Here is a 12857-nt window from a genome sequence, read left to right as displayed (position 1 = left end):
AGAAGTGAAGGATCTCTACCAGTCAGGTATGACCTGCTTCAGTACCATTTTGGAAGTAGTACTGACCTTGCCATTTGAGAATGCCCAGAGCATGTGAGCAGTGCTCTACCTCCTGGCAGAGAAGAAGCTGAGGTCCCTTACAAAGTCCTCCCAAGTCCAATGAGAGACTGTCTAGACTCTCAAAGTCACTTCAGGATTTCTGCCAAAAGTATGTAGTGGCAAGTTTTATTTTCTCATCCTAAACACCATCTCATAATTGGTCATTCCTGCACTTTCTTGTTTTGCACTCAATTTATTACAATTAGTTGTTTGTTTAGCTGAAGTCTTTGTTAAATCCAGGGTTAGCCTTACCAGGATGAAATTATTGCACTGTATAATGTGAGATGTTCGTTATGATGACAAGATGTGTCAACACAGTATATCTTGGGGCAGCCTGTGCTTTTCTCATGTGTGTGCTGATGCTGAATTCAAGGAACAAGCTCCTTATTTCCCCCCCTGCTGTCTTCTAGAATGCAACTGATTCAAACAGCTCTCCAGAGGAAGGAAAACAAAAAGAAGTTACAAAGCAGAAAAAGCTGTTCTGGGAGCAAGACCATATACCACCTCCAAAAAACAAGGAAAATGATCTCTGGCAAGAAAATAGAAGGTATGGATCCAGCCTAATCGTTTCTTAGCCCTGTGGAGCTTGGTGGTTCTGTAGAGCTCTAGAATGTCACATCTGCCCATGATTATTACTGAAGCATCAGATCTGGTGGCCTGGTGTTAGGTATAATATATGCCAATACAGCCACAGGCTTACAAGTGTATGACAATGTGCACTGCTAGTTTTGCATATCAGAAGGCTTGCTGACTCTGCTGAAAGGCTTTCACATTAACCAGACAAGGGCTTTGGTAGCTCTGACATCTCTGTGGGTCACTGCACTCTGTCTTCTGTACAAGTTTCACAGGCTGTTTGGAGAAATAAAGGAGCAGTAGATATTTTCACTCAGAGTCTATGTAGACTGTCTGGCTCTCTTGGAAGTGCCGTTCCCAGTCTTGCCAGACAGTGTTCAAAGTCCTGGTCATTGCTCAGCTGCTACTAACAGCTTTCACAAAGATGAGAAGCATCTGATGGTGCTGAGCACTGGATAGAGAACACTGAGAAAGATATTTCTCTGGCAAATAAGCCTTTTTCCACAAATCCAGAATTATCTTTAGTGCTTCTAAGTGGCAGTGTGTGATGGAAGTAGGAAGACTTGGCATGTTTGGAGATGTATTAATTCATGACAGTTTATCCTCATTTTTTTTTTTTATCGTTGCTGACACAGTAACAAAAATCTGTTGCAAAAAGTAGACTGATATTCAAAAGTCTGGTTTTGCCACTATGTTCTAGGTAGCATTTTTTTTGCATCATTTATACAATATGACTTATTTTTATTGGCAGTGGAAATAAAGTGCTCTCAGGACACTCAGAGACTGGCATCCTGAAAGGAGGTGAAGAGGAGCACCAGGTGCCAGTGAAGGGGCGCAGCTCTCCCGCCAGGCTGAGTCTGCCATTGACTCAGGGTAAGTCAAGACTCTTCATACATGTGTATTCTTTTCCAAATAGAAACCTCACAGGTATATACAGTGGCTTGGAATCTAACTTAAAATAATTTTGGAAATTAACATTACATATATATCTTCAAAATTTGAATGTCACAGATTCAAAAGGAATTTCGTGTTAGCAAAGCTGCAGATGTTACGTTTGGAATTTCAGTCTTCTTGTTTTCCTCAGAGATGAACATTTCAGTTGCAGGTAGTAATCTTGTTTACAGGGCTGCATGTTCACAGTAGTAATTAAACACGTTACCTTCCATCTTTTACATGATCTTACATACAAAGAGGATTTATCTTGATAGAGAGATCATATTTCCAGTGCTTCTTTTGTGTTTTGATAGCGGATTAGATTCTTTATGTCCATTTCAGTCCAGTAAAAATCACTGCCTGTGATGTCTAACCATTTCAAGCCAAGTCTAAAGTGACACCTGTCTCAATTTTGTAATTAGAAATGTCTGATGACATTTAAAACTAATAGATTTTTTTTTTAAGCTCCCATAAATATTGATGTTTTTTGAATGAAAGGATTTTCCCAAAGCGTTACTGACAATAGAGTCACCCTAAAAAAAGAGCAAATTCACTGATTTAGCATCATTGCCTAATGCAAGTAAACAGTGGAGAGTAAATAGGTAGGATTAAAGATTTTGAAATGGAGTTTTAGAATTTTGGTTTCAGTCTAGCATCAAAACTGATTATTCTAAAAAATGAAAAGTCTATATATAGAAAAAGTTTCAGTGTTACTACTTGCTCCAAATGCAAATTCAGTTTGTGAAGCTTAGCAGGTTTGCTTTCCCAGTCCACAGTTTTATTGTATTCTTAGTACTTTGATAAAGATTTCTCAAGTAAAGAAAACATTGCCCAGCAGTCTATCCTTGTGGATTTGTAGTAGTGATTAAACAAAATGTCCATCACAGATCATTGCATATTGCTGGAAGGCTGTTACTGTCACTGAGCCTTGTGTAACCATCTGAAACATAGAAGGAAATTACAAAGGAAGAAATCTGTTTATCAGTAGGCTTATGGAGACCAGTGACTACAGCGTCTTCCTCTTAACTCTTGATATTGAGAAGTTTGGATCTCCAGGCACCTCTGGAAGTTTCTGTCTCTCTGGTGCTTCCTTCTTAAAGACAGAAATACTTCATTTTCTGAAGCGCTAGTCATGAACAACTGTTTGATTTCTCCCTTTCCCCCTTCAGAAACTGAGATTCAGCAGCAGGGTAGCTCATGTGTACGTGAAGATAATGCAAGGGGATGTTGTCCCACAAAGGTCTTCTGGTATAGCAGAACCTGTCTCTGACTTTGTGGGGGGTTTCTGTTAACTTCTTTTTAAGCAACACTACATCTTGTTTTTCTTTTATGGTGCACCCACAAGCTGTGCTGGTCTGTAAGTACCTACAAAAGCCTTTTATCACAAGTATTGAGGTTTACTCACCTCCCATTGTAGATGTTTCCTGGAATCAGCAGTTGTTGACAAAGCAGTCACCACAGCGCACGGAGGACATTCGACAGAGACCATTCCTGGGCCAGAGTGTGGGACAACAACCAGGCTCCACAGGAGAAATGAGGAGGTGAGAACATAAAATAAAGATTATTACAGAGGCTGAGAAGTCCTGCTTACTCTGTCTTCCCTTATATTCCTACTCAGCATTCTTTGTCGGTTAAGGTTCATGAGTAGCTGAGCAGTGTGCAGGCACCTTTGATTCCTGGCTTTCCCACTGACACTGCTAATACTTATCCCCTTTTTCTTGTTATGGACACCCCAGTAACTAGTTTCGTGAAGGAGGACAGCCCTTGCTTGCCACTCTCTGTCTTCTTTCTCCTTAGGTCTTTAAACACTCCTCTGATTAACTGTTCATGTGCTTAATTTAAGTCCCTAAGACAAACGCTTATAGCTAGTAAGTGGCTAAAAGTCAGGGTGATAATGTCAGGAGGAGTCTGCTTCTTTGAAGTTGGTATTCAAGACTTCATTCCCTAGCTTCTAAACATGTTGGTTGCTGCTGAGAGTGTTGATTTGTGGATTAAATATCTGTTTTCTCGAGCACACACACACACGTGCCATTTGATATGAGGAATAGGTAATCAAACCTCAGTCTGCGTTAGTTTTGACTGGATACAAGAGGTAACACGTATCTGGCAGGACACTGTGTTCGTATATATGCTAATGAAAAAAGATGTTCTTTTTCCATTACAGAAATACACTTTTTGCAATTATTAGGTAAACATATCCTATGTTTACTGAAAAAAATGGTGTTACATTTTAGTAATGCTCACTCAAAAACAGAAGACAAAGCATCAAAGAAGAAAAAAACCCTCACCAAATTTCTAGCAGAAAGAAAATACTAATCTCTAGGAATCATCTTTTTAAAGCTATAATCCTCAAAGAGCTAGTAAGCAGTGAGAGGTTGAATTAAACCTATGATTTCTCATAACAAAAATATCTATGCTTTTTCTCACCAAATTCTTGCAGAATTTGGACACAAATAAAAATAAACCACTTTTCAGTGATGGTAGCTTCCTTTTTACTCAGTAGAGGGCACAAACTCCATCAACAACCCCACATCTGCTCTACCAGTGTAGTTCTGTGTAAGTCCTTTGGGAAGCAGACAGTACAAGGTGGTCTGCCGTTGTCTTGACCATCCTTCATCGTGAGAGTTACCATCATGGGGGTTGATAGGTGGGTAGGAGTCTGCACATGGATTATTACCTTTTGAGTTACCTGATGGAGCAATAGCAAACATACCAAGACTCAGAACCAAAAAAATATGTGCTAGTTTTCATTGTATCAAAATAGCAGTGGACAGCAAATATATATCCTGAAATCCATCAGCTGAAATTTCTCCATACAAAACCTCTGGTTTTAATTGTTCTTCAGCTGTAGTAATGCATTTTCTCTCCTGCATTTTAGGGCAGGCTATCATGAGAACTTCCGTTCTGGGCCATCATCTCCGTGTTCTCCTGCTGCTCTGAGTCAGTCACCCAACAGGTACAAAAGGTCAATAAGGAATTTTGCAGACCAAATACATCTTGTAGTCGTTGGTGAACTGCTCCAGTGTAAATCTCACTAGTATTATGTGGATGCACTATTAATTCTTCTAAATGTTGCAATTCATAACCACCCACAGAATAGACACTTAGGTCCCTCTCCCATGTTTCTTGCCTACTTCAGCAGTATTGTTATGCTTTCAAATAACACAGTTCAGAAGGCAGCTGTAGGACTCTGCTTGATCATGGAAATTTCAATGAAATTGAGATGGGACAATATAAACCCCAGTGAAAGTGAGCAGTAAAGCATGAGTGCATAGCACTTAAGCCAAAGGATGTTGTCTTCACTGTGCATAGCCTCATGCTCAGGAGCAAAGGGTGCTCTAAATGTTGTCACTGCCTAACGTTTCAACACTTGCTGACTTAAAAAAAACCCTTTCTTTACTTCCAAACTTGAAACATTTTGCTTTTTCTTTCTTATACTGATTCTAGTCTCCTAGAAATTTGATTATCTCAAGCAATGTGCTCTGCTGCTTTCAGTGAGATGTGTACTAATTCTAAATAAAAGCAAACTGTAACCTGATAGAATCACTGATAATTAAAATCAGTTGGCTTTTTAAATCGGGTAAAGTATTACAACACAGAAAACACAGGAAGTTTTTGTTCTATTTAAATAATCTTTCTTCATATTGGGTAGCAAAGCTCTCCTTCCTATGGTATTTGCATTGACATGAAACTGTTAGGAATTTTTCATGTGAACCACTTATTCTGTTTTTTCTCACTGTAACTTCAGTTTTGGTAGGATTGCAGATTATTTCTTGCTATATGTAACTCGTCCTGATAGCTACTTCGTATTCTTTAGCAGCTATATCCTGATCTGAGACCCTTTTCCCAGATCTTTTCCTGAAATAAATCTTAGTTTTGGAAACAATTGAAGGGATGAAATTCATTGTTCCACTAAGATATTAGAAAACATCTCTTAAAAAGTTCACAAAGCACTTTATTATTTGATTCAACACCTTAACTTGTCCTTGCAATAACTCTGATAGTGGAGAAGTGAAACCAAAGGTGGACTCAGGAATAATGGAGAGGGATGTAGCAGAAGGCTTAAGGTTGTCAAGGAGGAGAAGAAACCAGGGAAATTATTTTAAAAGGAAAATTGAGAATGAAGCAACAATACAGTGTTGTGCCTCTGCTGTCAGTGTACATGGTGGGATGAAGAATGGTAAGTTCAGGAGTAACAGAGATTAGATAGATACAAGGACAGTTCTCTGGTTGTGATGAGTCTTTGTGCTGCTTCTGTCTCTGGTTCGTTGAGGTTTTTTGTTTATCATTTTTTCATAATTATGCAGTCCAGATCTGTCTCTGTTGGTGGCTTATTATGATGTTGCACCAAAACCATGAAGCAGGATATCGTAAACTTGCTTATCTGTGTACATATCATCAAACCATCTTTTCAAAAGTCATTAAGTATCCCAACCTTTCTCTCCTAATTTCAGCCCTGGCTGAAAAAGCATGGGTTACACATGTCAAGGGCAACCTTTTGGTCTGAGGTTCATCTCACTAGACAAACATTGGGCAGGCAGACACATGAGAAGGCAAAGACCATGAAACACACAGAAGTGTGCACCTGCACTGCCATTAAAACTATTACAAAAAAGGGTACCAGTAATTCCTGGGACTCTGATTCCTCACCCAGCTGTCACCAAACAGCCGATTTACTAGATGGGTCTAGACAGGACCAAAGCTTAAAGAGAGAGCTGAATTATTTTTGTGTTGCAGATGGAGATCTGATTTCAGCTTTACTCTTAGCTAGTTCTAATACTAACAAGCATGTAGCTGCAGCAGCACAGACTAAAATTAGTTAGCAAGTACCTGATGCCTGGTCTGTGCTACTGCAGTTATGCTGCTACTATTGACTTTGCCAGCTTATCTGGGTATAAGAGCAGCATCCCTGCCTTCTGACTTGCAGTAAGCAAATCCATTTGCAGACAAATTAAGAAATTGCCAGGCTGAGGGTCTGACTCAGGTAATTTGTGTGAATATATGCTTTGGTTACTGTGGCACTTGGCTCATGGTAATCCAGAGGCATCGTTCCCTGTCATCTGGGTCTCTGCTAAGAGGCTTGCGTTACCCTTGATATAGCACAGCAGACCAGCATGGAAATGAGTCTGAGCTGCTGTGTATTCAGGCATTTTAAGTCCTCTGCTTGCTTGTCTGCAAGGCAGATATGCAGGCTGATCAGGTTTGATTGGTTCAATTGACTCTGCATTGAAGGGTCAATGTGTATTTATGTGACACCCCGCAGAGCTCCTTCCTCCCATCCTGTTCCTCTCCATAAACCTGTGTAAACATTTGGGTATGTTTTTGCATCAGTTACTGTTCTGTTTTCTTAAAGATGTGTTTGTCTCCTAGGTCTGTCAGTGGAAAGAAGCTTTGTTCTACCTGTGGGCTTCCTCTTGGAAAAGGAGCTGCCATGATTATTGAAACGCTTGGTCTTTATTTCCATATTCAGTGCTTCAGGGTATGTCTCTTGCTTTATTAAGAAAAATCTCAAGTCATACACAATGTGAGGAGAGAGTATGGGGGGGGCTGTAGGTGGGAAATTGAAAATGAGAAGTCCAAGGTATTCACACGTTTGCTGTGTATGTTTGTTTTTGTGTTCGTTTGTTTGTTTATAGAGAAGAGGAAGTAATGCAGCTAATGTGTTATTTTGTTGTCAGGCATGTTAATTGACTAAAACCTGTGATTTAGCAAGCACACTTAGCTTCCTCACTTACAGAGGGAAGTGTAATAAAATTCCCAGTTGTACACATTGGTTTTAAATGTAAAATGTGTTACTTTGTGATGTTTTTCAAAAAGCTAGTCAGTCCTGAAGCCGTCTTTGATCTGACCCATGGTTGGATAGCTTTAACCATGGAATGGACAATGTCTTTTGCCTTTTACCAGAGCTCTCAACAGACATACTTCATGACTGTTCTTGAGTGTCTGAAGACAGTGTTTTCCAGAGAACTCAAAAAATGTCCCCTTTCGTTATCTCTGGCTAAGTTTAGTTTAAACATTCATGAAGCCTTTTTTGGTTTTACATGTTTACCCAAACTAAACCTCTGGCCTCTCTAAGTTTTGTCCAGGATCAAGACATCTGGCGCTAGAATGCAACATCAAAATCAAATGTCTCTTAAAATCACTAGAATTCACTTCTGTGTAAGTGGAGACTGCTGAAATCCAGTCCTAAATACTGTTGGCTCTAAAATAAACCTTTCATCGATTTGCAGTGTTGCCTAAGAGTATTGTCTGAGTTCTGGGGGTTATTTTTTTCTCATTGTTTCAAGAGCTATTGACAAAAAGTTGGAGGAGAGTTGTGACAGATAGTAGGGGATGATCTCTCTTGCTTTCTCTGTTCTTCAATTGACAGTGTGGCATTTGCAAGGGACAGCTGGGAGATGCAGCAAGTGGGACAGATGTCAGGATTAGAAATGGTCTTCTTAACTGCAACGATTGTTATATCCGATCCAGGAGTAAGTACCAAATCCTGTCCAAAACCCAGTGAATTCTAACAATACTGTTGCCATGTTTTTACTGACAAGTTTCTCCTCCTGGGAGGAATGTGTTCTCCCTTGTGCCCAAATGGTTTTGCCACCCAGGCATAGCTTTGCCACAGAAACGGGAGCCTTCCCGTGCTATTTTAGTCATCCTCTTATATCAAAATAGATTTCCAACCCAAATAAACCTTGACCAGAGGATCTCTGCTTAGCACTGTTAGACTTAGAGGTTGTTTATGTGCATAAATACAAACTCCTACACAGTGTACACATATTGGATGTCCTGAAGGCTTGGATCTGCGACATGACATGAGGTAGATAGTTCTACTAGGTCTAGAACTTTGGGCTTTGTTTGAAGAAGTTCTCGTTTTTCATGTCTCCAGGCCTCCATTTGCAGACAAAATGGTCAAGGAAAATATTAGGAACATTCTGTAGCTCATAGTGAATCCTTTTGATGGTATTCCCAGATGTGTTAAAGTGCTACTTTCTGCAAGTTTTGAAGAGTGAGTCAAACAATTGCATGTCAGAAAAAACTTGCAGTTTTCTGCCTCAGAGCAGGTAACTGGAATGCCCTTCCTAGTCCTGGATTTCTATAACCAATACCAAATTGCTAGAGCATTTCAGCTTCACCCTGATGTCACCAGTGGTATGAGGTGGGCAGTGCTCATGCTGCCTTTCTAGTTAGTGGAAGAGAGAAAGACACAGAGGAAACCCACGACAGTAATCGTTACCTTCCTGATAGATATTAATGGTCAGTATAATCACTGCCTGCAGTCCTCACTGACAAGTGGAGATACAGAGCTCTTTTCACGTACTGTTTCCCTTGTCTCACTCAAAAGCAGTGTCTATAGAAATCCAGGAGTAGGAAAGCTCTACCTTTTGCTAGCAGGACAGATTCTTTTTTTCCAGGAGAGAGATATGTCCCCACCAGCAGAGCTAGAGGGTGCTATTGTATAATAATTTGTTTGGTGATATTTTTTTTAAATTCTAAGAAATGTTAGCAACTTCTTAGTATTTATTTAACCTGACACATTTAGAAATAGCTTTTCCTCTTCAGGCTCGATACTATAAACCTTCCTCATATGGATGAGGTCCTGACCCTTAAGGTGCACATTTGCACATCCATCATTACACAAAAGAAGGAGAGGAAGGTGATAAAAGTAATATTTTCCTTCTTAATCCATTTTGCTTTACTAAAAATTGAGGTCCCTTAAGGATACATGAAGGCTCAAATAAATTATTTATCACTTTATATGCTGTAGAAATCACCTGCTCCATCATCATTTCTACAGAAACAGTGCTAGAAAATGCAGTGCAGACAGGGCTGTGCACAGTGTTTCATGCTCAAGCACAACTCATGGTCTCTTACCAACACAGAATTAATCAGTATTGTTTTGAGATGCTTAAGGACATCTTGATTAAATACTTCGACTGCCAGAAGCTTATTTGAAAATGTTTCAAAATGAATTGTCAAAAACCTTAAGAGAGAAAACCACTAAAGATTATGTAGTGAGTCAGGGTCCAAAATATTTCATTTTTTCAAATAAAAGTGAATGGGGTTTTACTGTTGAGTTATTTCTCTACAACAAAACCTCGCAAGGAAGGGAATTTGGTATTCAGTGTCACACACAGAGAGAAGGTACAGGTCTCTGAGTGCTGAAGACAAAGGCGAGAAATAAATTAATGAGATTGCCTGTATGGCCAAATAATACGAGGACCGAGTATGACCACGTAACAAAAAACAAGCACAGCTAAAGGTGACTCATTGGTTCTTTGCATTACTATTTTGACACTGCGGAGCCTGAAAGTAAATATACCCACAAGTACTTTGTGAGCAAGATGAAAGAAAAGTGCATGCAGAATGCATTTGTCCCTGTCACATGGAAAATACAGTTCCATTGGAGTTATCTCAGATCCTTCATTGCAGTTAGTACCACAGCTTTGCAGTAAGAAAGAGCAGCATATAGATTGATAGATATAAAAGTATACATATATATTTCCCGATGCAGTTTTTGGAATTGTAGAGGTCACATAAAGAAAAGCCTAGGCATACTTGTTAAAATTGTCAATTAATGACTTGGTTTGGTTTTGTTTTACCCAGCTGCTGGACAGCCAACTACATTGTGACATGACTTTCAGTCCTAATAACTTTCAAGATGGAACTCACTTCTCATATGTATCGGCTGCCTCCAGACAATCACTTGTAAGAGCTTCAATCCATGGACATCATGGCCCTCATCTCATTTTGAAAAACTCATAAAAATGCTGCACTTGCTCCTTTAAAATGCAATATGTTGCTTTTTCCCATTCTTAAGAGATTTGCAAAATATGTATGACCATATTTGGAAAGGCAAAGCCTAAGTACTATAAAAAAAAATCCCACCTTTCAGGTATGCTTACAATTTCCAGTCTGTTACTTTATTCATTTGAAAGTAATAAGAAAATAAACATGCAATAAAGCTGTTCTGTTTTAATATTTCTAGGAATTTAAAAGTTTAAGTTTACAGAACCTTTCTAGAATATGCCAACCTGAGCTGAGAAGTAATTCTAAGATATTATCTAATCCGTGCATTTGAAAAACTAAACATCCCAGCACGACTTCTCTGTTATAACTGATGCTATAACTTTTTTTATACAGAGACTAGTTTGATAATACATCCTGTAATTCTGAAGCATTTTGTGTTTATATTACCTTCAGTGGAGGGTAGGAGTTATACAAATAAATTATTGCACCTTTAGTGATAGAATTTTTTTGTTTGTGTACCTCAAGTAATGTTCATTATTATAGCTTAATGTTCTCTCAAATAAAAAAATTCTTCATTAAACCTGAAGACTGTATACCATTAACAATGGCAAGATTCCCATTAGGAGCAATCCTTCTTACTAAGTGGAACAGCCCATGGTGTTATTACACTTGATGAAAGGTGTTGTGGGGGAGAGGTGGCTGAGGGGGTGGGCACAGTTGGGTGGTGAGTCTCAGAGCTGTGGTTTGATGCTATGGTGAAGCTTTGCTCTTGTGTGTGCAACTTGCCCGTGGATCATCTGAGCTGGTTTGGGATCCACTCATTCACTTGCAAACATTACAGTTGGTTGAAAACTCATGCATAGAAACCTGTGTGGTTTGGGGGCCATTCAGAGCTCAGAATAGACAGCCTTGAGCCTGTGTTCATAGAATCATAGAATCATAGAATCCTAGGGGTTGGAAGGGACCTCGAAAGATCATCTAGTCCAACCCCCCTGCCAGAGCAGGGTCACCTAGAGTACATCACACAGGAAGGCATCCAGACGGGTTTTGAATGTCTCCAGTGAAGAAGACTCCACAGCCTCTCTGGGCAGCCTGTTCCAGTGCTCTGTCACTCTCACAGTAAAAAAATTTTTTCTGATATTCACCTTAAACCTCCTGTGCTCCAATTTGTATCCATTACTCCTTGTCCTATCACTGGTCATCACTGAAAAAAGCTTAACTCCATCTTCTTGACACTCACCCTTTACGTATTTGTAAACATTGATGAGGTCACCCCTCAGTCTCCTTTTCTCCAAACTAAAGAGACCCAGCTCTCTCAGCCTTTCCTCATAAGGGAGATGTTCTACTCCCTTAATCATCTTTGTGGCTCTGCGCTGGACTCTTTCCAGCAGTTCCCTGTCCTTCTTGAACTGAGGGGCCCAGAACTGGACACAATATTCCAGATGAGGCCTCACCAATGCAGAATAGAGGGGGAGGAGAACCTCTCTTGACCTACTAACCACCCCCTTTCTAATGCACCCCAGGATGCCGTTGGCCTTCTTAGCCACAGGGGCACACTGCTGGCTGATGATCATCCTCCTGTCCACCAGGACCCCCAGGCCCCTTTCACCTACACTGCTCTCCAGCAGGTCAGCCCCCAACCTGTACTGATACATGGCATTTTTCTTCCCCAAATGCAAAACTCTACACTTGCCCTTGTTGAACTTCATCAGGTTTTTCCCCGCCCAAGTCTCCAGCCTGTCTAGGTCTCTCTGAATGGTAGCACAGCCTTCTGGTGTGTCAGCCACTCCTCCCAGCTTGGTGTCATCAGCAAACTTGCTGAGGGTACATTCTGTACCCTCACCCAGGTCGTTGATGAAGATGTTGAACAACACCCGTCCCAGTACTGACCCCTGAGGGACTCCACTAGTCACAGGCCTCCAACTAGATTCTGCCCCATTGAGTACAACTCTCTGACTTCTTCCTTTCAACCAGTTCTTGATCCACCTCACTGCCTGATCATCAAACCCATACTTGATCAACTTATCTACAAGGATGCTGTGGGAGACGGTGTCAAATGCTTTACTGAAATCGAGATAGACCAAATCTACCACTCTACCATCATCTATCCACCTAGTAATTTCCTCATAGAAGGCTATGAGGTTAGTCAAACATGACTTACCCTTGGTAAAACCATGTTGAATGCTCTTGATGACCCCCATCTCCTTGATATGTCTAGAGATAGTGCCAAGGACAAGTTGTTCCATTACCTTTCCAGGGATGGAGGTGAGGCTGACCGGTCTGTAGTTACCCGGGTCCTCCTTCTTGCCCTTCTTGTAGACTGGAGTGACATTTGCTATCCTCCAGTCCTCAGGCACCTCTCCTGTTACCCATGACTTACCAAAGATGATGGAGAGTGGACTAGCAATGACCTCCGCCAGCTCCCTCAGCACCCTTGGATGCATTTCATCCGGACCCATCGATTTATGGATGTCCAGATTACTCAACTGATCCCTAACCCAATCCTCCAT

The 12857-nt window shown here is 40.5% G+C and overlaps 1 protein-coding gene across 7 annotated transcripts in view; it reads left to right on the top strand.

Annotated features, from left to right (window-relative positions):
* Window positions 1–10933, top strand: part of LIMCH1 (LIM and calponin homology domains 1) — a 179294-nt gene extending 168361 nt beyond the window's left edge. For 6 of the 7 annotated variants that reach the window (XM_051617424.1, XM_051617428.1, XM_051617427.1 and 3 more), the window contains 7 exons: window positions 510–646; window positions 1424–1545; window positions 3023–3146; window positions 4484–4570; window positions 6976–7084; window positions 7976–8078; window positions 10204–10933. In XM_051617424.1, the coding sequence (XP_051473384.1) occupies window positions 510–646; window positions 1424–1545; window positions 3023–3146; window positions 4484–4570; window positions 6976–7084; window positions 7976–8078; window positions 10204–10229 (708 nt within the window). In that variant the 3' untranslated portion in view covers window positions 10230–10933. The remainder of the gene's footprint in view (window positions 1–509; window positions 647–1423; window positions 1546–3022; window positions 3147–4483; window positions 4571–6975; window positions 7085–7975; window positions 8079–10203) is intronic. The other variant, XM_051617425.1, reaches the window with a different exon arrangement.
* Window positions 10934–12857: the final 1924 nt, after the last annotated feature.

Source organism: Apus apus, chromosome 4 (assembly GCF_020740795.1).
Source record: "Apus apus isolate bApuApu2 chromosome 4, bApuApu2.pri.cur, whole genome shotgun sequence".
NCBI lineage: Eukaryota > Metazoa > Chordata > Aves > Apodiformes > Apodidae > Apus > Apus apus.
Note: the sequence above shows the minus strand (reverse complement) of the source record. Positions and strands in the feature narration are given on the sequence as shown.